At 42.8% G+C, this 26,329-nt stretch overlaps 1 protein-coding gene across 1 annotated transcript in view; it reads right to left on the bottom strand.

The window, feature by feature from the left end:
- Nucleotides 1-26,329, bottom strand: part of LOC139277521 (solute carrier family 12 member 5-like) — a 1,462,676-nt gene that overhangs the window by 232,649 nt on the left and 1,203,698 nt on the right. The window contains exon 5 of the mRNA XM_070896072.1: nucleotides 20,364-20,418. Coding sequence (XP_070752173.1) covers nucleotides 20,364-20,418 — 55 coding nt within the window. The remainder of the gene's footprint in view (nucleotides 1-20,363; nucleotides 20,419-26,329) is intronic.

Here is a 26,329-nt window from a genome sequence, read left to right as displayed (position 1 = left end):
CGTGGGTCCTCAAGGAGACGGGACACATACTGTGCGAATCCTTAGCCCATATTTTTAATAGCTCACTGCACTCTGGGATGGTTCCTGTAGACTGGAAGGGCCTAATGTAGTCCTCATCTTTAAAAAAGGTGACAAGATGCACCGTGGTAACTATAGACGCATTAGTTTGACATCAGTAATATGAAAGATGCTTGAGGGAATCACTAGCAATGCAAGATATGAATGTTTGGACAAAGTGGGACATATTAGGGACACCCAACATGGCTTCGTTAAAAGGTTATGTCTTACAAATCTGATTGTATTTTTTGAAGAAATCACCAAGATGGTGGATGAGGGAAGCCCAGTAGACATTGCTAATATTCCAAAAAGCTTTTGATTAGGTACCGCACAAGAGGCTTCTCTATAAGATTGAAGCCTCCGCTATTAGTGGTAATATATTGAGCTGGATTGAGAACTGGCTGGCCGGGCGAAGGCACAAAGCTGTTATCGATGGTTCTGGATCTGTTTGGAGACCGGTCATCAGTGATATTCCGTAGGGATCGGTATCGGGACCGTTGCTTTTTCCTACTTTTATTAATGATCTAGATGTAGATGTTGGGGGCACGATCTGCAAATCTGCAGATGATAAGATCTGTGTGAGTGTTTGGACTGTAGACAATGCCTAAAGGCTTTCAGGCGGATCTTAATATGTTGGGGAATTGGGTTCATGACTGCCAAATGATGCTTAATGTGGAAAAGTTCAGTTTTATGCGTGGGCAGGATGAATGCTCAACATTCATACACCCTTCAGGGAAAAGCATTAAAGAAGTCGGAGAAAGAAAGATATCTGGGCATTCTAGTGCATACATCACTAAAGGTGCAGAAGGAATGCCATGAAGCGATAGCTAGAGTGAATAGAGTGTTGAGGTGCATTCATAGGACAATTGATTATAAGGCGAGGCATTCAATTTTGTCCTTTTACAAGACCTTGGTCAGGCCTCACTTGGAATACTGTGCTCAGTTTTGATCTCCTCACATGGTGGGTGATATTAAAGCTCTGGAAAGTGTGCAGAGGAAAGCCACTAGATTAATTCCCAGTACAGTATAAGACATCTTAGTTATCAAAATAAGTTAAAAGATTTGGTACTATACTTTTAGAGAAGCGTAGACTTTGGTGGCATCTGATTGAGGTTTATAACATAAGAACATAAGATACAGGAGCAGGAGTAGGCCATTTGGCCCCTCGAACTTACTCCACCATTCAATACGATCATGGCTGATCTGATCTAGGCCTCAACTCTACTTCCCTGCCCGCTCCTCATAACCCTTCACTCCCTTATCAATCAAAAAGCTATCTATCTCCACCTTAAATATATTCAATGACACAGCCTCCACAGCTCTCTCGGGTAGAAAATTCCACGGATTCATGACTCTCAGAGAAGAAATTCCTCTTCACTTCCGTTTTAAATGTGCAACCCCTTATTCTGAAACTATGTCCCCTAGTTCTAGGTCCCCCCATGAGGGGAACCATCCTCTCTGTATCTACCCTGTCAAGCCCCCTCATAATCTTACATGTTTCAATAAGATCACCTCTCATTCTTTTAAACTCCAATGAGTATAGGCCCAATTTGCTCAACCTTTCTTCATATGACAACCCCTTCATCTCAGGAATCAACCTCGTGAACCTTCTCTAAGATAATGAAGAGAATAGATTGTGTGCCAGTTGACAGTTTGTTCCAATTAAATAGATTATGGAGGTCCATGGGTCACAATTTTAAGTTGTAGAAGGCCAGATCCACATTGGATATTAAGAGGTTGTTCTTTTCCCAGAGAACAGTGGACCTCTGGAACAGACTGCCGTCTCGTGCAGTGGACGTCGATTTGCTGAATTCCTTCAAGCAAGAGCTAGATTTGTTTCTGGCTGGTGTAGACAACACCTCTTACGAAAGGTAGATGCTGCAGGGAATTCAAGTCCAGAGTGATCTCCTGGACTAGTTTTGATTGCCTAGATGGGTCAGAGAGGAGTTTTCCAGATTTCTTTCTCCAAATTGGACTGGGTTTTTATCTGGGTTTTTTCCACCTCACCCGGAAGATCACATGGTTTTGGGTGGGGTGTAGTGTATATATTGTGATACACAAGTTATCGCAATTGTGTGGGACATATCTCGATGGGCCAGAGGGTCATTGTTCACATGCTTGTATGTTCGTAGAATTGTGTTGGGGTCCTATGCACATCATAGGACTCCAGTTAGTGTATTAAAAGTAGGCTCCTGCCTGAAAGAGATAGCCAAGGCTGAAGGCCTCAACTAAAAAGCCGGTGAGCTGATCGGGAGCTGGACTGGCATGTTTTGTCTCAACCTTTGGTGCGACACCACCTTGTTCCCCAAAATTGGGACCACTACCTTAAAGCAACGTCTTAATATAGCTTCCATTGACCCCCATTAAGATAATGTTCATTGGTGTGACCCTGCAGTTATATCTCAGAAACCCTAAAGCTTGCCATTACCTACCCTGCTTCTCAATAAGCGTCGTTTTAAATCTAAAGGCAAAACAACCTAAAATCAGCACCACCATTTCATTTTTATCTTACTAATCAAAACTCACCAAACACAAAATTAACCCAGACAGAGAAGTAGGCTGTGTACCAAGCCCATTCTCTGATTTCTATATATTGTTTAAGGTATAGTATCCAAGAATGCATGGGAAATGCCGTCAACCTTACTATCGACGATCACTGAAGTTCATTCCCTGGATTGCTAACCTACACCATGCCGCACACCAATAAACACCTCAGTATTAGTCAAGTACCAGTACTTCCCTATGCTCCAGAAAATTGACCAAAGATCCTTGCCCTTCAAGCCCTCCATTCCCTCTGCATCTCCTACCCTGCCTTCAAAAGCATAGGACTCTGCTTCACCCACACTTTTCTAGCTCAGTGATCTCATGTACACCACCCTACACATATATTCCATTCCTCCAACTAACTCTCAATCCCTGCTCCTTCTATTCCACCACTGACAACTGTTCTTTCAGCCACTATGTCCATGCCATCTAGAATTCCCCTTGCATCTCCTACCCTGCCTTCAAAAACATAGGTCTGTTCTTCACCCACACTTTTCCCCCCACCCCCACTACCTCACTTTCCCCCTCTTTCCCTCCTGCTTGGTGTCTGTTCTCTGACCACTAGCCTGACAAGTGCTCCGAGACATCTCTCCAAATTTGAGAAGCACCTTATAAGTGCTATATGTTGCTGCTGTTGAATCTTGCCCAATGACCACACGTGAGTTTGAACAACAGTAAAGGTTGGGTCTGAGCTTAAGACGCTCTGTTTGTGAGTTCCACTCTGCACTACTGGAAATCTTGTGTGTTGCCTTAATTCTGGCAATATATTTGAGTCCCAAAATTATTTTCTAATTGAATCAGCAAGAATCATGGTGAGCAGTGCTACATCACACAGCTAGCCAATACAAAAACTACCAGGGAATTACAGAGTGTAAATAGATGGAAAGAAAGACAAATCCTAAACAACTGGAACTCTGATGATCAGTTTTAGAACATTACTATCTATCACTAGAATGCAAACATTGTTCTTTACAGTTTATTTTAATAAATACAACTGTCCAATGAAGGAACAGAATTTTAAAATTGCTACTTTTTTATTGTTTTGTTACAGTCTGTTAAATTCTGTATTTGCTACATCCAAATATTTTCAGACATAAAGCCCTTCACTGTTACTACAGTACAGTCATCCTTGCTTTCCCTGTTGCCAGCACTATATTAATCCGTAGAAAGCTTCATGTGTACTTTGTTGATACTGAGAGGACAACAGATACTTTGGGGGAGAAATTTGGTCGCGCCTCTGTTACGGCGGAGCGGTAAATTTTGCGCCGGGAAATGGTTTGCATCTCCAGCCGCAAAATTCACCAGCTGGGCCCTGAGTGTGGAGTACAGCGCTAAGGGAGGTGTTTCACGCATCTTTTAGGGCACTAGGCTGGCTGAGCAAATGAAAATCCCGAGGTAAACAGCCGGCCTCGGAGCGCTCTAAGAGAGGCTCCCGTGAAAAAAAAAGTGAAAAAAAACCCCACCAAAAACATCCCCAATACATTACTCACGTCACCACAACATAAATCGCAAAAATAAAAAAATAAAAAACAATCATACTTACCTCAGATCGATATTATTTACCTCACTGTGGTTGCTACAGCTTGGAACGCCAGCTTCCACTAGGGCACGCTACAGAATGCTACTGGTCAGGCGCAATCCAAATATCGAGCCGGTGTCGCAACCAGGGGCGTTGCACGCTGGCTCACCTCTTCCGGGCGGTAATGCTCCGCGCCCCCTCCAAACCAGCACCGAATGTCCTGGCGGAGCGCTGGAAGCTGGCCGCCCGTCCGGAACTGTTTACCGCCGCCATTGTTGCCCTTCCGGGGCGCTAACAAGGGGGCAGAAGACCGAAAATCCAGCCCTCAGAGTGTGTCACAAAAAAATCGAGAGTCTCACGGGAGAAAATCCTCTTTATGAATGAATTCTGAACTCTAAGAGTCATCATACAATTGATTGACACTTGCAGTGTATTTTTGTTCTGTATACTATGTATTTAAGCTTTACCTCGGTGCATTTTAAATGCTATTGAGATCTCAGTGATATGGGATAATGTAACTCAGTGTATGTGAAGTGCATTTTGAACATTTCTGAGAGATGTGTTATGGCACTAATAAATGCAAGTATTTTTCATGAGGAACTAGACTGCGAGCAAAGTGACCGGAGGAAGTGAGAGTTGTTGGCGCACTTAACCAATTGTATTGGGATGTGGGGAGTCAAGGGATTTGAAGCTACGTGATCTTGCAGTTTGATTCTGAAGTGTGCTGTGCATAGTACACTGGTCCTGAAAACCCATGTCGCACTTTGCATTCCCATTCGGTTGGCTTGTCGGCACTTGCATTTGTGCCACTGAGCCTACCAGAAATCACAAGTGAACCTCTTTAAATCCGCAATGGCGCAACAAAGGAATGTCTCATGGTGGCTGGGGCAGAGACGGGAAGGGGAAAGGATGGGCAGAGGAGGGATCATGTCGCTGATATCGGAGGTGGGCCCATTGCACTGGGTGAGTCACAGAGCACGAAGGAGCCAGGAGAGTGGGCAGTTTAATGAAGGGCTGGCTCTTCCCTAATCGAGGCTGAGGAGAAGCCATCCTTTGGCTGAGGAAGCAGTGGTTTTGTACTTCATGGGTGTAGCCATGAAAAAAGGACCATCACAACTCTGTACAGACTCGTCATCACTGGCCCAGTATGAAGCAACATCAGGGAAGCTATTTTCTCATTGCAAGGATTAATGCAGCAAGTGGCAGCTTCATTACCGCTTCCCCTCCCCTCCCCCCACGCCCTGCTCACCAGTCTCCCAGCATAATTTGATACCTCATCATCAGAAGCAGATCGGATGCCCATTATATCCATGCCTGAGTTTCCTTTCCAATTAAGTCAATGGCAGGGTAAATTGGGCAGGGTGCAACACGGGTGGCCAATCTGCTAGCGTTCATTTTCCGCCACTGATGAGAGTTAAAATCAGCCCGAAGGAGATCTAACAAGCCAAGTTACAGTCAGAATCTTTGCTCAATACAAATGTTGCAACATTTGTTGGTTGTCTGCAGAGCTTGAAGGAGGAGCCAAGATATTTTTAAATAAATACAGATTGCGTATAAGAGCCAGTTATTCATCAAATGGAAATAAATAATAGCAATATAAAATGTTCATATACACTGTATCTATAGGAACATAGGAACAGGAGTAGTCCATTCAGTCCCTCTTGCATTCAATTAGATCATGGTTGATATGTATCAGAAGTCCATTTACCCCCCTTGGCTCTATTAGCTTATATACCCTTTCTACCCTCCACTGACATTAACTCCCACCATTGGTACAGGAATCATGAGTTTATCACCATTAGTCTGCCCCTATAACCTCCAATCCCTACCCCACCAGATATTTATTCAACTTATTTTTGCACGACTTAATGAACACAGCTTCAAAATCTTTTGCTTGAAAGCATATTTAAAGTAATTTAAGCTGAAAGCAACTTTTCTCTTTAAAATCCATGTGCCATGTATCAAAAAGATAACTGTAGTGCTCACGAAACGGAAAAATAAAGAAAGCTATTCTCTCTATTTTAGTTCTATAATACAGGCTGTAACTGTGCAGTTCTAAAGATGCAAAACATTAAATATGGCAGATTTGCAGTCGCAGGGCAAGGAAAAGTCATTCAGAATTTAAAAGAGCACTCATTATATGTACTGGTGATCAAATGATGGAATGTATACATCATCATCATAGGCAGTCCCTCGAAATCGATGAAGACTTGCTTCGCACTCTAAAAGTGAGTTCTCAGGTGACTGTACAGTCCAATGCAGGAATTACAGTCCATGTAACAGGTGGTTGAAGCAAAGGGTGGGTGGTCGGTCTTGGGCCAGGGATTCCCAGGTGCTGGTGGGGATGTTACACTTTATCAAGGAGGCTTTGAGGGTGTCCTTGTAACGTTTCCTCTGCCTGGGGCTCGCTTGCCGTGTAGGAGTTCTGAGTAGAGTGCTTGCTTAGGGAGTCTCGTGTTGGGCATGCGAACGATGTGGCCCGCCCAATGGAGCTGGTCGGGTGTGGTCAGTGCTTCGATGCTGGGGATGTTGGCCTGAGCAGGAACACTGACTTTGGTGCATCTATCCTCCCAGTGGATTTGCAGGATCTTGCGGAGGCAGCGCTGGTGTTATTTCTCCAGTGCTTTGAGGTGTCTACTGTATATAGTCCATGTCTCTGAGCCATATAGCAGGGCGAGTATCACTACAGCCCTGTAGACCATAAGTTGGTGCCAGATTTGAGGTTCTGGTCTTTGAACACTCTCTTCCTCAGGCGACCGAAGGCTGCGCTGGCACATTGGAGGTGGTGTTGGACCTCATCATTAATGTCTGCCCTTGCTGATAGTAGGCTCCCGAGGTATGGAAAGTGGTCCACGTTGTCCAAGGCCGCGGTGTGGATTTTGATGACCGGGGGCAATGCTGTGTGGTGGGGTCAGGTTGATGGAGGACCTTTGTCTTATGGATGTTTAGTGTAAGGCCCATTCTTTCGTATGCCTCGATGAAGATGTTGACAATGGCTTGGAGTTCGGCCTCTGAATGTGCACAGACGCAAGCGTCGTTCGATGACAGAGGATGGGACGACCTTGGATCTAGCCTGGAGGCGACGAAGGTTGAACAGCTTCCCATTGGATCTATAGTTTAGTTCCATTCCAGCGGGGAGCTTGTTGAGAGTGAGATGGAGCATTGCAGCAAGGAACATTGAGAAGAGCATTGGAGTGATGACGCAGCCCTGCTTGACCCCGGTCCGGACATGGTTTGGATCTGTGGTGGATCCGTTGGTCAGGATCACGTGCTTGCATGTCATCATGGTACAGGCGGAGGAAGGTGACAAACATTTGGGGGCAGCCAAAATGGAGGAGGATGCTCCATAGTCCCTTACAGTTAACAGATAGCTGTCGTGCTCACAAAACGGAAAAATAAAGAAAGCTATTCTCTCTATTTCAGTTCTAGAATACAGGCTGTAACAGTGCAGTTCTAAGGTGCAAAACATTTAAATATGATAGATTTGCAGTCGCAGGGCAAGGAACTGTCATTCAGAATTTAAAAGAACACTCATTTTATGAACTTGTGATCAAATGATGGCATGTATACATAAAATATATGTGACCAAACAACGTGCTGCGGCAGAGCATAAAATATTTAAGGTGGGTGAAAACCTAATGAATCATTACTAAATTATTGAAGGGACTTATCTATATTCACAGATGCTAGGATTATTTGTCAACAAGATTTTAAAGAGATGGAGTTACTAATCAAACTTAGTGAACATGATAATGAGTGTGTGTGTAGTGAAAGGAATGGATATGCTCAGAAGATGAGCTAATGTTGGGTTCAAATAGAGATTCCATAAATGGCATGAAGGCATGTTTTTGATAAATATTAATCCCCGGGTTGCATGTAAATTCAGGAACCTCTGTCTACAGCGGTCTATCAGGAAAATCTCAAGAGGATATTACTGGCAACAGTTTCAAATCTGTTGTTTTCTGCACTTTTGGTGACGCAGCAGAATTTTCATTGTGCCAATGACAAAAGCCGAATGTAGGATGGTAGTGCCAACTTGCATATATTTCACATATAAGTTGGCTCAGTGATAGCACTCTTGCCTCTGAGTCAGAAAATTGTGGGTTCAAGTCTCACTCGCAAGACATAGGAACATAAGAAATAGGAGCAGGAGTAGACCATTTGACCCCTCGAGCCTGCTCCGTCATTCAATAAGATCATGGCTGATCTGATCATGGACTCAGCTCCATTTCCCTGCCCGCTCCCCATAACCCTTTACTCCCTTATCGCTCAAAAATCTATCTATCTTCGCCTTAATTATATTCAATGACCCATCCTCCACGGCTGGGGCAGAGAATTTCATGGATTTACAACCCTCTGAGAGAAAAAATTTCTCCTCATCTCAGTTTTAAATGGGCGGCCCTTTATTCTGAGACTATGTCCCCTAGTTTTAGTTTCCCCTATGAGTAGAAATATCCTCTCTGCATCCACCTTGTCGAGCCCTCTCATTATCTTATATGTTTCAATAAGATCACCTCTCATTCTTCTGAACTCCAATCTGTATAGGCTCAACCTAGCTTCATAAGTCAACCCCCTCATCTCCAGAACCAACCTAGTGAATCTTCTCTGAACAGCCTCTGCTACAAGTATATCCTTGCTTAAATACGGAGACCAAAACTGTATGCAGTACTCCAGGTATGGCCTTACCAATACCCTGTACAGTTGTAGCAGGACTTCTCTGCATTTATACTCTATCCCCCTTGCAATAAAGGCCAACATTCCATTTGCCTTCCTGATTACTTGCTGCACCTGCATACTTACTTTTTGTGTTTGATGCACAAGAACCCCCCAGTCCCTCTGTACTGCAGCATTTTGTAATTTTTCTCCATTTAAATTATAATTTGCTTTTCTATTATTTCTGTCAAAGTGAATAACCTCACATTTTCCCACATTCTACTTCATCAGCCAAATTTTTACCCACTCACTTTACCTTGTCTATATCCCTTTGCAGATTTTTTGTGTCCTCCTCACAATTTGCTTTCCCACCCATCTTTATATCATCAGGAAACTTGGCTACATTACACTTGGTCCCTTCATCCAAGTCATTAATATAGATTGTAAATAGTTGAGGACCCAGCACCAATCAGTGCGGCACCCCATTAGTCACTGTTTGCCAACCGGAAAATGACCCATTTATCCCGACTCTCTGTTTTCTGTTAGTTAGCCAATCCTCTATCCATGCTAATATATTACCCCCAGCCCCGTGAGCTTTTATCTTGTGCAGTAACCTCTTATGTGGCACCTTATCGAATGCCTTCTGGAAATCCAAATACACCACATCCACTGGTTCCCCCTTATCCACCCTGCTCGTTACATCCTCAAAGACCTCCAGCAAATTTGTCAAATATGATTTCCCTTAGACTTGAGCACATTATTGAGGGAGTATGGCATTGGCGGTGGTGCTGGTTTTCAGATGCAAGGTTAAACTGAAGTCTCGACTTCCTTCTCAGTAGACAGAAAAGATCCCATGGCATTATTTCAAAGAAGAGCAGGGGAGTTCCTCCCAGCAGGGCTGGATTAAAGGCCTGATGGGCCTGGGGTAAACTGATCCAAATGGACCTACAGTTATGGTTGTTCATGTTCATTACATTACATGTATGATTCGGATTCTGAGTATGAAAACATAGGCCAGTATATTCAAAAATGAAAGCATATATTCTATAGCAAGTAGGTATATATTCTGGTTCTGGTAACATTGCAATACTCGATTCCTATACATATATGCAAATTTCCCTCAATAACTTGTGAAATAAAACAGGTTTTCCTCTCATTGTCTATTCTATTCAGCCTATTTGGGAGGTCTTATATATTTTTTTTCCTACATTTATTTGCTGGGCCTATGTTCTTTAGTGGGTCTTGGGCTGCAGCCCCTTCCACCCCATGGTTAATCCGCCCTGTTTCCCAGAGTCCTGGTCATTATTTATCCCTCAACAAACATCATTAAAGCAGATGATCTGGTCATTATCACCTTGATATGCACAAATTGGCTGCTGGGTTTCCAACATTACAACAGTAACTACACTTGAAAACTGCTTCATTGGTTGTAAAGTGCTTTTGGATGTCATGTGAAAGGTGCTATATAAATGCAAGTTCTTTCTTTTACATGTGCCCTGACCAATATTTATCCCCCAATCAACATCACGAAACAGATTATCTGATCATTATCACACTGTTGTTTGTGGGAGTTGCTGTGCACAAAATTGGCTACAACAGTGACTACACTTCAAAAAGTACTTCACTGGCTGTAAAGCACTTTGGGACGTCTGGTGGTCATGAAAGGCACTATAGAAACACAAGTTCTTTCTTTCTTTTTTGTCGGCCGATTGCCATGTCGGGCCAACAATTATGTCCCCGGGTTCGACCGGCCACCAACAGGCAGCCTGACACCCCCTCTTGGATGCCAGGCTGCTGGCCTGGCCAAAACCCTCCCTGGTGGCTCACTGGGCCGAACTTAAAAATTGCTCGGGCTCTCTTTAAGTGAAGGGGAGAGCCATGGTGATGTGGCGCTGTGATGACGTCATCAGCGCTACACTGATGACTGACAGTGGCGGCTATTCCGCCCGCCTCCAGCTTCTGCCTCTCTAGTCTCCGAACTTCCGCTTACCACCCTACTTCCACCCCATTATGACCGATTGGCGGGCTCAACAGGACGCCCGATTGGTATTCGCAGCTCTCCGGCTTTATACAGGCGAGACCCGAGGGCCAGTTATGGTCGGTCCTTGCGGCTGACATCTTTGGACATGCATTGCGATCACGCCTCCCATTTCACACCGTGTAACTCGAATTTCTCCCCCAAAGTGCCACAATGGAATAGTGTTCAATTCCCGAGCATTGACAATGGGGCAGAATTTGCGGCTCCTACATGCACGTACGAGGTGCGCATGTGCCCACAGGGGCCCCACAAGTTCCGGGTTTAGGCATGCACTGCTTATGCACCTAAACGTGGAATTCTCTTGACAGATCGCACGCATCTAAAAGTAAAGGGCCTCCAAGGGCGGCGAGTTGGGCTATTTGCCCAACTTTGTCCCAGTGAATGCCCTTGAAATTCTTACACTGGTAAAAGTAGGCATAAAGTCTGCTTTTAACAGCGAAATTGTTTAAAAAAATAGAAAAATACAATTTTATCGCTCATTTATTTATTAGAGACTGTGTCCATTAAGGTAAGTTTATTTTTTATCCCTGTTCAAACATATAAATGTTTTTTCCAAAAAAAATGTTTGTATAAAATATTGAATTAAATTGCATTTTAATTCATTATAAATATGTAATGTGTGTTTTTTTATTTATTTAATTTGTGTGTAGAAACAGAACTCACCATAAATATGAATGGGGATCCCCCTACTTTGATTGGTTGGGCCGGCCCATGTGATGCCACGAGCGCTTGCAAAGCGCCTGTACTCCTGGGATACGTGGGCCTCTGCACAGGCCTACCCGGAGAGACCCAGGACCACAAGTCTCCAAACCTCCCAGACCACCAGGTAAGTTCATGGATATTTTGCAAGTCGAAGGCAGCCACCTGCTGTAAGCCTCCGACCGCAAAATGTGGGCCATTACCTTGACTAAAATAAATGAAAACTAAACATTGTAATGTAAAGCCCTTTTACATATAAGTGAACATGCTTCAATAATTCACCTACAATCCTTTGCTGTCTTTCATCCTGTGGAGAAGGTGCTTTCTTATTGTCATCCATTCTTCACAGTTGGCTAATGTTGGATTGTAATTGCAGGCTGCACCAGCATGCAACCAGTTGATAATGAACAGTAATCAATAGATACTATCAGAAATGCAACACTATAATAAAATCATGGTAGACATTTGGACCACAGAGTATGCAAAACACAAAATAGTATTTTCAGAAATCAGAGTCATTCAAAACCTCATATATATGTCTGAAATATGTTTCAACAACAGCACTAATCAATTTCATAATCCATTCTCCAATTTTCATGACATCTCCAAAGCTCTGTGGATAATTAATATGATAGCTATTCATAGAGTAAGGCCTTAACACATCTGGCTTGTAATCAAGTGAAGGCGACATTGTCGCTGCCCAAAGCAGCACTAATGCAGAAAATCAGATTACATCGGTGACAGACCTAAAGGGGCCTGTACTTCAAAGTGCAGGAGCTCCAGTAATTTGAATCCATGCACAGCACTTTCAGTTTACATGTATTTATCGCTCCAGTGTCTAAAGCATGACATTTCCCATTTATACTTTAACTCAAACCTATGCACCAGGAGGAATTGTGTACAGCCTTGACACAATGGACACTGCTGAGCCTAGTGCAGGCTTTACATAGAATTACATAGAATATACAGCACAGAGATAGGCCATTCGGCTCACCTGGTCCATGCTGGTCTATATGCTTGAGTCGTCTCCCACCAGTCTTCATTAAACACTATCAGTATAACCTGCTATTAATTTCTCCCTCATGTGTTTATCTAACTTCCCCTTAAATGTCTGATATTTGCCTCAACTAATCCTTGTGGTAGCGACTTTCACAATCTCACCACTCTCTGGGTAAATAAGTTTCTCCTGAATTCCCTATTGGATTTATTAGTGACTATCTTATATTTATGGCACCTAGTTTTGGTCTCCACCACAATTGGAAACATCTTCTTTACATCTACCCGATCAAAGCCTTTCATCATCTTAAAAACCTCTACTAGGTCATCCCTTAGTCTTCTGACTTCTATTTTTTGTTCAATCTTTCCTGATAGGTCTCTTTTGCACCTTCTCCAGTCCCTCTATATCCTTTCCATAATATGGTGGTCAGAACTGTACGCAGTACTCCAAGTGTGGTCTAACCAAGGTTCGATACAAGTTTAACATAACGTCTCTGCTTTTCAATTCCATCCCTCTAGAATGAACCCTGCTTTGTTTACTTTTTATAGCCTTATTAAAATGTGACGCTACGTTTAGTGATTTGTGTATCTGCACCCCTAGATTCCTCTGATCCTCTACCCCATTTACACACTTAAAGGGGCTGAAATTGCCCCTTTCCTTAAGGCCTGCTATCCCTGGAAAATGGTGGCCATGCTGCGGAGTGGAGTGGCTGCCGACATTTTGTGGAATGGCTGCTGATCGCCCAATTTCCTTGCTGAGTTTTTCCCAGCGGTGCCCCGATCACCCCTTACTGCTCCGCTGCTGCCGATCGGTGTTAAGTGCGTCATCACCGTATGCACCGCCGACTTACCCCCCCCCCCCGGATGGTGATATTCCCCTTCGAAAATTGTTGGCCCGCCCGGTGCCAAAACAAGCTTTCACCCGGTGGTCCAGTGAGGCTGTGGCCTCCTGCAGTGGTGGTGCGGCTTTCATTAAAGGGGAGGGTGCACTGCCGCTGCTGCCATGTTTTTTTTTTTGTCGGCCGACTGTCATGCCGGCCCGACAATTATGCCCCCAGGTTCGGCCGGACCGCCAACAGGCGGCCTGGCACTCCCTCTTGGGTGCCAAGCCACTGGCCCAGCCGAAACATTCCGTGATGGCCCAGTGGGCCGAAGTTTTAAAAGCGCGCAGGCTCTCCCCTTTAAGTGAAGGGGAGAGCCGTGATGACGTGGCGCAGTGATGACATCATCGGACGGTGAATACGCACCACCCTCAAGTTCCTCAGTTGTTGTCACCGCCGTATTTGCTCCTCAGGTGTTGTCACCGCCCCCATTATGACCGACTTCCGGATCAAAATGAAAAAAACAAAGAGCCGAGTGTCACACAAGAGGTGACCTGACCACAGCTGCAGTAAAAAACATCGAAACGGGGTGTTTCGGCGGGGGACAATTTCTACCCTTATTTTCCTAGCAGTATGTGGCCTCCTTATTCTTCCTACCAAAATGCACCACCTCACACTTATTTATATTGAAATTTATTTGCCAATTACACGCCCATTCTGCAAGTCTATTAATGCCTTGTATTTTATCGCAGTCTTCAATATCAACTATACCCCCAAGAGTGAACCTTTCGATACTTACATTATTTACAGAGAATCATACTGTTTATCATATAATATTGACCACAACCTATCTATAAATAGAGGTCAATTTTTTTGAACTGAGATCACAGCAAAAGATCTTCCATCAAAAATGTCAATTTTTTATATCGATTGCATTACCATTGTCTACTCTCTCTCTTACCTCTTCAGAAAATTGAATGAGGTCGGTAAAGCAAGACTTTTCCTTTTGAAATCTATGAATTTGAAATATTATTATACTTTTGGTTTCTAGATGTTCTTCTATTTTCTCCTTTAGTAGGGATGCCATTATTTTTCCTATCACCGATGTTAAGCTGACTGGTCTATAATTCTCTGGAAATGTTCTATCCTCCATCTTAAATATAGGTATTACATTAGCTATCCACCAGTCCTCTGGCACTACCCCTTTTTCTGATGAATTATTAAATATGTGTAGTAATGCCTTTGCTATCTCTTCCCTATATTGTTTTAAAATGCATGGATGTGATCCATCCAATCCATCCAACCAGGGGTTCTATCTTTGAGTTTGATTCGTTTATTTAATATATCCCCTCTTTTTATTTTAAATGTACTTATCTCATTACTAATCTCATCGTCCAATGTCATGTCCATAAGTCCCTGGTAAATACTGAAGCAAAATAGTTATTTAATATTTCTGCCATCTCCCTATCATTACCTGTGGTATTATCCTGTCCATCCCTTAATGGCCCTATTCCCACCCAACCTTCCCTTTTTTATTGATGTGCCTGTAAAATGGTTTACTATTTTGTTTTAGGTTCCTTGATAATTTAATTTCTTAGTTCCTCTTTGCCTTCCTAAGTGTTTTTTCGACTTCGCTCCTAATCTTTTCCTATTCTCCCTTATCATGCACTCCCCTGCTGTCTATGTACTTAATGTATGCATCTTTCCTTACCCTCAATTGTTCCCTTATGGCTTTATTCATCCATTAGTGTTTAGTTTGTTCCTGCACTCACTTAAACACCGTTTAAAATTTTTATTTTTATGTTACTGAAATGGTTAACTGGAGCTTTGAGAAGATTCACCTGGAGCCTGAATATGACAACTAATCAAACAATAAGCTGTAAAATTCTGAGCAAAGGCTGCTGCATTGCAACGCCATGCACTTTCTGTAATGGAATAGATTGTTGAGTGGGGGTAATTTTGTTTTTGAGCGATAATGTAAAGCGGGTGATGTCGAATTGGCAGCCCGTTTTACATCTCTCTCCATTGACCTCAATGGAAATGAAAACTGGGAGTGATGTAAACCAGGCTGCTGACTGGTTATCACCCATTTTACATTATCGCACAAAGTCGAAATGATTCCCTTGATCACTCCAGGGAATATGACATTTATCAATTCAAAGTCCATTCTGGAAATGTTACATTGCAACTTCCTGAGCGAGGTAATTATTCACAAAAACACAGGCAAAAGCTAGCTTAGTTTTGTGCTTGACTAGAAGAACCACTACTGACAACATTAATTTGGGCTGAAGACCATCAGAGGAAAGCAAATCTCCTGCAGGTGGTTTGAAGCCTACAAACAGAAAATAGAGGTTTTAATGGCAGCTTTCTAACGTGAGAATCCAACCAGTTCTTTACCTCAAGCATGAGATCCACACTAGGATTTAGATATTTAAGAGTCACATTAAAAGGTTCTGAAAATTACTTGGCCCCAAAGGATCCTACTTAAAGAAAAGAAAGGCTCTTTTTATTTTTACGCACATCAGTACATTTATTGCATTGGTACTTTTACCTTAGTTTATATGATAAGTGATCTGCATTAAATAAAGAGAGATGAATGAGTCATTCTATATTAATGAGCCACCAGTTTTTGTACCTGCATCATGCCTGTAAGGGACTATGGGTGTAACTTGATTATGGCTCATATTTGGGTCCATAACCAGCAGCTTGCCGACAGCACGCGTCCAACCTGGAGGCGAGAGGCAGGCCTAAAATTGGTCCTCAGGCCTCGTTAACATGTCTTGCGCATGCTGCCAGCACCTGTCTCACCCCCTCAGGCAGCTTGTGTCTTTCACGAAGAAAAATATCGGGCCACTTACCGCGTCGGCAGGGACCATGATGGTTAAGTCCCGGGAGGGGGGAGTTGAAGTGACATAAGGGAGGGGTGGGGGGGGACAGGGGGGAGCGATCATGAGGACTATGGAGTCGTGGGAAAACTTCTGCTCCACATCAGTAGAAAAAGAATTACCTTACGAATCCTGAGCAGAGCACACGCGGCTCCAGCTCTATCCAAGCAAAACAAATTTCTGTAAGAGGGCCTAAATCAGGCATTGCATATGTAAGGGCCCCCAACGCCTGTTTGAGGTGGCTGCCCTGCATGCCTGCAAAAGCAGCCTTTACCAACATGGACGTACCTGTAAGATAGGCGCAGAACATTGCACCCTGAAATTAGTCCATTTTGTTCTCATTTTCTGCCCAGCAATCGTAACAACGAGGACCAATTTCCTCCCTTATGATCCTACAAATGTTTCCTTTTCCATTGACTAAATAATTTCTGGGCTTTTAAAACGCTGAAAGGCACGACCAATACAAATGGAATCAGGTTATTTCATTTAAATTTGTGAAGCAGAATTAGAGGACACAAGTATGACGTTAATAAACCAGAAACGAGACGGAGACTAGATTTTTCATTACAGAGTGGGAGATAAGTAGAGTAGCAGTCCATGCTGTGTACACGGAGTCCTTTTAAAAAGATTTCTGGATGAATATCTGATTACCAACACAAGTGAAGGTTATAAGGATAAGTATAGACTTGGATAACAAAAATACTCAGGGACTCATTGTGCTTGATTATTTTAGATGTCAACAAGCATTGTCTTTTTGGATCTTCTCCCGGTGGCTTTCACCTCACTTGCAAGATTAGATAAATTGGATAATGCCCTTGTTAGTGCAAATTGTGTATGATCTGTTGGAAGGAGTGAACTTAATGGACCAAATAGACTTTTCTCATTCCACACTGTTCCTATGCTCAGAAACATACAAAGGGAGGTGTCTCTATATTGACATGTATTGCAAAATACTCTTGTGCATGTTGTTTTATTAAAACTATTGGTTAAATAATTGGGAACAGCTGTTTTACAAGATTTTCTCTTCTCTGCAGTGACATCATAAAGTTCCATTTCAATTCATCATCATCATAGCCAATCCCTCGGAATCGAGGAAGACTTGCTTCCACTCCCAAAGTGAGTTCTCTGATGGCTGAACAGTCCAATATGAGAGCCATAGACCCTGTTACAGGTGGGACAGACATTCGTCGAGGGAAGGGGTAGGTGGGACTGGTTTGCCACGTGTTCCTTCCACTGCCTGCGCTTGACCTCTTCACGCTCTTTGCGTTGAGACTCGAAGAGCTCAGTGCCCTCCCAGATGTACTTTCTCCACTTCGGGCTGTCTTTGGCCAAGGTCTCCCAGGTGTCAGTGGTGATGTTGCACTTTACCAGGGAGGCTTTGAGGGTGTCCTTGTAACGTTTCCGCTGCCCACCTTTGGCTCATTTACCATGAAGGAACTCCGCATAAAGCATTTGCTTGGGGAGCCTTGTATTTTGCATGCGAACGATGTGGCCTGCCCAGCGAAGCTGATGGAGTGTGGTCAGTGCTTCAATACTGGGGATGTTAGCCTGGGCGAGGACACTGATGTTGGTGCGCCTGACCTCCCAGGGGATTTGCAGGATCTTGTGGAGACATCGTTGGTGATATATCTCCAGCGACTTGAGGTGCCTTCTATACATCGTCCATGACTCAGATCCATACAGGCGGGCGGGTATTATTACAGCCCTGTAGATCATGAGCTTGGTGGTAGATTTGAGGGCCTGGTCTTCAAATACTCTTTTCCTCAGACGGCTGAAGGCTGCACTGGCGCACTGGAGGCAATGTTGAATCTCCGCATTAATGTCTGCCTTTGTTGATAAGAGTCTCCCGAGATATGGGAAATGGTCCACGTTGTCAAGGGCCGCGCCGTGAATCTTGATGACTGGAGGGCAGTGCTGTGTGGCGGGGACAGGCTGGTGCAGGACTTTTGTCTTATGGATGTTAAGCATAAGGCCCATGCTTTCATATGCCTCAGTGAATACATTGACTATATCCTGGAGTTCAGCCTCAGAATGTGCACAGACGCAGGCGTCGTCCACATACTGCAGCTCAACGACAGAGGTTGGGGTGATCTTGGACCTGGCTTGGAGGCGGCGTAGGTTAAACAGCTTCCCACTGGTCTGTAGTTTAGCTCCACTCCAGCAGGGAGTTTGTTGATTGTGAGGTGGAGCATGGCAACGAGGAAGAATGAGAAGAAGGTTGGAGCAATGACGCAGCCCTGTTTGACCCCGGTCTGGACGTGAATTGGGTCTGTAATGGATCCGTTGGTAAGGATCACAACCTGCATGTCGTCGTGAAGCATGCGAAGGATGTTAACAAACTTTTGGGGCATCCAAAACGGAGGAGGAAACTCCATAGACCCTCACGGTTGACAGTGTCAAAGGCCTTTGTAAGATCGAAAAAGGCCATGTATAAGGGCTGGCGCTGCTCCCTGCATTTTTCCTGCAGCTGTCGCGCTGCAAAGATCATTTCAATTACTTCAATCAGTGCCACACTTCCTAAACTGAAGATCTGTGGGCACCAACAAAATTATCCTCACATTTGAACTTTAAAGAAAACCTTAAATAAAATGGAGGCATAGAATATTACAGCACAGAGGAGGCCTTTCAACCCATTGTGCCCATGCCGGCCTCTTTGAGCCAGCTATCCAATTAGCCCTATTCCCACTCTTTTCCCATAGCTCTGAAATGTTTTCCTTTTCAAGGATACATCCAATTCCTTTTTGAAAGTAACTATTGAATCTGCTTCCACCACCCATTGAGGCAGTGCATTCCAGATCACAAAAAGGCTGCATATAAAATATTCCCATAATTTCCCTCTGCTTCCTTTGACAATTATCTTAAATCTTAAATCTGTGTCCTTTGGTTACTTTCCGAGGAAACAGTTCCTCCTTATTCACTCTATCAAACCTCCTCATAATTTTGAACATCTCTATTAAATCTCCCCTTAACCTTCTCTGCTCTAAGGAGATCAATCCCAGCTTCTCTAATGTCTCCACATAACTGAAGTCCCGCATCCCTAGTATTATTCTGGTAAATCTCCTCTGCATTCTCTCCAAAGGATATACTCCTGATTTGAATCAACCTTTCTTGCTTGAATACATCAACAGTCAAATAAGAATCAAATTGTCACATTGAGTATCAGGTGCAATAGCATGGAAACAAATGGTCTCAAGCAGATAAAACTTGTCCTTTAGGAGAAGCCTGAATGTGAATGTCAACTAAGATTAATATTCAAGCTTGGTTTCCCAACTGTTTATTCTAGTTTTTTAGCGACTGGGCAATGGTTACCTGGGAACATTCCCAAATTACTACTTATGAGGGCCGAGTAGCTTTAGTATGCAGTTGTTGAATTATAATGAGGCAAAGATGAGTTTGAATTGCTCCTTTGATGAATACACAAGGTTTTCTGCCCTCAATCAACAGATGCTTAGCTGAGCGCCTGGATGGAATAGCAACATTCCATCTTGGAAGAAAAAAATACCAACAGGAACATGATAATGAAGTTCTCTATGAACCAGCCAATCAAGTCATCGGCACTGAAAGGGAAAGTGAGAAGCAGCAAAAAGGAGACCATCGAATGAAAGCCCCCCCAAAAAAACTTAAATTAAAACACTGTTCCTTTTAAAATGAGTGCAGGAATACATCTATTCCATGATTCCCAATCCCAGGTGAGCTGCCTGGGCCAGTCTCATGCAGAGGTGAGCTGTTCATTGTGGAGTGAGTTTCAAAAGAGGAGGCTGAGTCAACATGAACCACTCGTGTGGAACTCATTGACCACACCTACAAGTGGGACACCTGCCACTTCCCCAAATACTGTCCAATACCAAGAGATTAATGAAGAAAAGGAAGAAATTCTGCTGCACGATTCCAGAATTAATTTGAATCCACCCTTCACTGAGTTAATGCTCCATGATCATAGTGGACTGTCTCATTTGAGTTGGATAGTGATTCAAATTTGTCTTGAATGAACAGCTGGAGGGGAAGCAGGGCCAGATAGTTAAGAGTACTCATGTGCATGTGTTGTTCATATGTTTTGCAGTCGCTCCCTATTTTTAGACTCTCAACCATGCATCTTTCTATTCATTCCTCAAACATTATCAGTTAGCAGTTGTAAACAGCAGTATTCATACCTGGCACAACACCATTGGTAGCGATGGCACTCATCGAGATTGCTGTCAACATGGTCTGTAAAAGAAAACAGGACATTCAGTCAATGGGGAGAATAAATCTTGTAATTTCAAGGCTGATCCTGAAGTACACACACATCAAAATTAACCCTTTCATTGGCTGTTTGTCATTCGGTTCTGAGAACTTCGTCAAGGGCAGATATTGAAAACATTGCTCTCTTTAAAAATATGAAATATCTGCATCTTGGTAAAAGTACAAACTTTTACACCTTCAGTACCTTTCATAGATGGGCATAATTGATGGATGAATGTGGCAGCCAATCAGGAAAGGAATACGAGTCAATACTAAATGGTGACATCAAGATAGGCCAAACGAGTTGGGACGCTATACTTTAGAGCAGCGTAGACTTAGGAGGGAATATGATTGAGGTTTATAAGATAATGAAGAGAATAGACAGTGTTCCAGCTGACAGTTTATTTCAATTAAATAGGTTAGGCAGGACCAGGGGGTGCAAATTTAAGTTGTATAAGACTAGGTCTAGGTTAGCTGTCAGGAGGTGGTTCTTTTCCCAGAGAATAGTAGACCTCTGGAACAAGCTGCTGTTTCATGTGGTAGATGCAGACTCACTGAATTCCTTCAAGCGAAAGCTAGATTTGTTTCTGGCTGCGGCGGAGATTACCTCTTACAGAAGGTAGGTACTGCAGGGAATTTAATGGCCAGAGTGATCTCCTGGACGAGTTCAATCGCCTAGATGGGTTGGAGAGGAATTTCCCAGATTTTATTTTCCCAAATTGCCCTGGTTTTTTTAACATGTTTTTTTTGCATCTCCCAGGAGAGCACATGGTTTGGGGTGAGGTGGAGTGTCTATGTTGTGATACACAAGGTATCGCAATTGTGTGGGACAAGCTTGATGTTCGTATGTATCAAATGGCACTACATGCCAGTAATGCCCATCGCCATTTTAACTGTGTTAACATCTCAAAAGCGTACAAATGATAACAGAGTGAAGGAAATATAAATTGCTGTCAAAACATTATTGATGACAACATAGTCAGTGCACAAGTGGCAACAGCAGAACAGTTGAGTAATTGAACATATAATATCACACCCATAAAAAAACCCATTGAACACGATCCAAAGAAACTGCTGTAGAAACATCATTCGGCTGGAGGAGGTACCTGCTGTATCATGCAAATGCTCACATTCAGCATTTTGCTGAATGGTTCAGAAAGTAAGACCCACTCAAAAGGCTGTGTTTAATTTTAAGGAGTCAAATAGTCAGTGAAATAATTGTCTGCATTTAGCATTTCAAGGAAGTAAGACATTATGAAATATTTATTAAATATACAATTGACACCTAGTGATGATACAGTACTTCAAAGTTGCATCAAGCTTTATTTGAATTACTCGCTGATCACCCATTCCTTTGCTCATGGCAAGTTGAACATCAGAGAAGATTTACATCATGTAATGGACAATGTACTGTTTTCTTGTGTTTAACATGATCTGTCCCTTTAAGACCACAGTGTATAATTGCAGCAAAAGGCAGATTCTAAGATTCTGTTAAATGGATAATTCCATTATTTGGAGTGATCCCTTGTCCCCTGCTATCAGCACTCTGCTGCTATCAGCACTTTAATTGAAGATTTATGAGTATAATTCTGGTTGAGTGGATATCGCATCATTTAATTAATAAGTACAAGGAACTAAAGCAATTTTCATTCCTATCTGATTTCTTATGAGTGAAGTCTATTCAGCTTTGGTTACCACTGGCTTGTATGGCATTGTTACAAGTCTCAGCTCCCTGTCCTTAGTCCTTGGTGTCAAAAAGAACTACAAAGTTTGCATGGAATAAGGGTGGTCTGGCAGTGCCTCTGATTCTCAGTGCTAGGAGTTTTTCCAATTACATCTCCATACATAATGTTGGGAATTTGGCTTAGTGTAGTGCAAGGTTTGAGCTCTGCATCAGACCGTCCTGGTCAGTGGGGACTAGAATATGGGGGCTGCAATTGTTTTTCACCAATAGCGTGATTCATACTTAATCAGCAGCTCGTTTTACAGGGAAGTGACTGGAAAAGAAAATCAAGCAAAGGGTAGAATGGGCTACCGATTCACTATGAATGCATTTCGTGCAAAGACTAATTTCATCACCATCCTCTCAAATACTGGGTTGACATCCAGTCTGGTACTTGCGTCTGGATGGATTGGCCACTGTCACAGTGATAGGATTCCCGTCTCTAAGTTACATCGAGTACAGAACAAAAGCAGCCCATTCACTCCAATTGGTCGATACCGGCATTTATGTCCCACACGAGCCTCCTCCCAGCCCTCTATATCTAACCCGATCAGCATATCCTTTTATTCCTTTCTCCCTCATGTGTTTACCTAGCTTCCCCTTAAATGCATCTGTGCTATTTGCCTCAACTAATCCTGATGGAAGTGTGTTCCACATTTTTATCATTCTTTGAGTAAAGAATGTTCTCCTAATTTCCCTATTGGGTTTACTATAACTATCTTATATTTATGGCCCTAAGTTTTTGAATCCTCTACAAGTGGAAACAACTTCTCTACGTGTACCCTGTCAAACACCTTCAACATTTTAGATTCCTTTATCAGCTCACCCCTTAGCCTTCTCTTTTTTAGAGAAAACAGCCCCAGCCTGTCCAATCTTTCCTAATAGTTAGAACCTCTCAGCTCTGGTATCATCCTTGTAAGTCTTTTTTGCACCTTCTCCATTGCACCTATATCCTTTTTATAATATGACCGGAACTGTGCATAATACTCCAAGTGTGGTCTAAACAAGGTTCTGGACAAGTTTAACATGACTTCCCCGCTTTTCAATTCTATCCCTCTAGAAATAAACCCCAGTACTTAGTTTAGCATTTTTTGTGGCCTTATTAACCTGCATCACTGCGTTTGGTGATTTGCATATCTGTACCTCGAGATCACTTTGCTCCTCTACCCCATTTGGCCTCTTATTATCCAAGCAGTATGTGGCCTCTTTATTCTTCCGACAAAAATGCATCACCTCACATTTATTTATATTGAAATGAATTTGCCAGTTAAACACTCATTCTGAAAGCTTATTAATGTGTTCTTGTACTTTGTCACAACTTTCCTTTCTATTAACTAAACCCCCCAGTTTGCTGTCGTCCACAAATTTAGAAATTGTACTTCCGCTTTCCAAGTTCACATCGTTAATGTAAATTGTGAACAATAGTGGTCCCAGCACCAATCCGTGGGGAAAACCACTTTGCAACTTTGGTCAGTCTGAGTAGCTGCCCTTAACCCCTACTCCCTGTTTTGCTTTGTAGCCAGCTTGCTACTTTTCCTCTGACTTCACATGTGCTGACCTTAGTTGAACTTAGTCTTGGCCTTTTGAAAATTCAAATATACATCTACTCCATTGCCCTTGTTTACTCTTTCTGGTTACCTTTCAAGGAGGTAACCAGAAAGGTCGATGAGGGTAGTGCATACAATGTAGTGTATATGGACTTTAACAAAACTTTTGATAAGGTCCCACATAGTAGACTGGTCACAAAGGTTGAAGCCCATGGGATCCAGGGCAAAGTGGCAAGTTGGGTTCAAAATTGGCTTAGAGGTAGGAAGCAAAGGATAATGGTTGATGGATGTTTTTGTGACTGGAAGAATGTTTCCAGTGGGATTCCACAGGGCTCAGTACTGGGTCCTTTGCTTTTTTGTGGTATACATTAATGATATAGATTTGAATATAGGGAGTATGATTAAGAAGTTTGCAGATGACACTAAAATTGGCTGTGTGGTTGATATTGAAGAGGAAAGTTATGGACTGCAGGAGGATATCAATCTACTGGTCAGGTGGGCAGAGCAATGGCAAATGGAATTTAATTCAGAGAAATGTGAGGTAATGCACTTGGGGAGGGCTAATAAGGAAAGGGTATACACAATAAACGGTTTGTCACTTAAAAATGTCGATGAACAAAGGGACCTTGGAGTGCTTGTCCACAGATCCCTGAAAGTAGCAGGCCAGGTGGAAAAGGTGGTTAAGAAGGCATACGTAATGCTTGCCTTTATTGACCGAGGCATAGAATATAAGAGCAGGGAGGTTATGCTTAAATTGTATAATACACTGCTTAGGCCACAGCTGGAGTACTGCGTGCAGTTCTGGTCACTGCGTTACAGAAAGGATGTGATTGCACTGGAGAGGGTACAGAGGAGACTTACTAGGATCCTGCCTGGAATGGAGAATCTTAGCTATGAGGACAGATTGGATAGGCTGGGTTTGTTCTCATTGGAACAGAGGAGGCTGAGAGGAGACCTCATTGAGGTGTATAACATTTTGAGGGGCCTGAATAGAGTGGATAGCAAGGGCCTATTTCACTTGGTGGAGGGGTCAATTATGAGGGGGCATAGTTTTAAAGTGGTTGGTGGAAGGTTTAGAGGGGATTTGAGGGGGAGACTTCTTCAACGGAGAGGGTTGTCGGAGGCTGGAACTCGCTGCCTGGAAGGGTGCTGGATGCAGAAACCCTCACCGCATTTAAAAGGTGCTTAGATGGACACTTGAAGTGCTGTAACCTGCAGGGTTATAGATCTAGAGCTGGTAAGTGGGATTAGACTGGATAACCTCTTGTTGGCTGGAGCAGATACGATGGTAGGTACTGCAGGGAATTGAATACGGCCAGGGTGATCTCCTGGACTAGTTTTGATTGTCTGGATGGATCGGAGAGGAATTTTCCCAGATCTTTTTCCCCAATTGGCCTGGGTTTTTTAATCTGTTTTTTTTGCCTCTCCCAGGAGTTCCCATGGCTCTGGTTGTGGTGCAGGGAGTGTTGCAATTGTGTGGGGCGGATTGGTTGGGCCCGATACTCTTTACTTTTCTGCCATTGTTCATAGGTTAATATGTAACTTTCAGGGCTGCTGACTGAGGGCAGTGTGGCTCAAAATGCCCTCTTCTGCGCTGTAGATTTCTATGTTTCTATGTTTCTGTTACTTTTTCAAAGAATCCAGTAAGGTTGATCAGGCATGACCTACACTTTTAAAATCATGCTGACTACTCTACTTTATTTTCAGTTTCTGGATATTTGTCTATTGCATCTTTGAGTAATGATTCCATTACCTCTCCTATCAATGATGTTAAGCTAACTGGTCTATAGTTCACTCAAATTGATTTATTTCCCTTATTAAATATAGGAATAACATTAGTTGTCTGCCAGTTTTCTGGCACTATTCTCTTTTCTAATGAATTGTTATATGTATACAACAGTGACTCTGCTCGTTCTTCCCTAACTTCTTTTAATATGCGCAGATGCAATCCATCTGGACCTGGGGTTTTAGCCTCTTGAAGTTTGATTGGTTTATCAATTATCTCCCCGTTTCTATCTTAAATTTTTTTATATCTTATTTGAACTCTTCTAATTATCACATGCCCACCTTGTTAGTCTCCTTGGTAAATATTGAGGTAAAATAACTATTCAATTTTTCTGTCCTTGCACTGTCATTACCTGTGAGTTTAACTCGTGCATCCCTTAGTGGTCTTACTCCTATCCTAATGTTTCCTTCTGTTACTGTGTGTCTGCAGAATACTTTACTAGTTATTTTTATATTCCTTGATAATTTAACTTTATAGTTCTGCTTTGTTTTCCTAATTGCTTTATTTTATTCTTTCCTAAACTCTTCATATTCTGTTTTTTCATCATCTCCTTTATTGTCTATGTATTTAGTGTATGCCTCTTTCTTTAGTTTCAATGTTATCCTTATCTCTTTATTCATCCATGGTGTTTCATTATTGGCTAGTTTTTTAGTGAAATGCATTTCTCCTGAACTCTATTGATCAACGTTTTAAATATTTCCCACTGCTGTTCTATCTCATTATTTGTCAATTCTTTTCCAGTTTATTTCCGTAGTTCCATTCTCATCCCCGGCTCTGAATACTGGGTGACATCCAGCAGGGGTACTTGTGTCCAATGGATGTGTGAGGCTCTTCCCATTG

Source organism: Pristiophorus japonicus, chromosome 12 (assembly GCF_044704955.1).
Source record: "Pristiophorus japonicus isolate sPriJap1 chromosome 12, sPriJap1.hap1, whole genome shotgun sequence".
NCBI lineage: Eukaryota > Metazoa > Chordata > Chondrichthyes > Pristiophoridae > Pristiophorus > Pristiophorus japonicus.
Note: the sequence above shows the minus strand (reverse complement) of the source record. Positions and strands in the feature narration are given on the sequence as shown.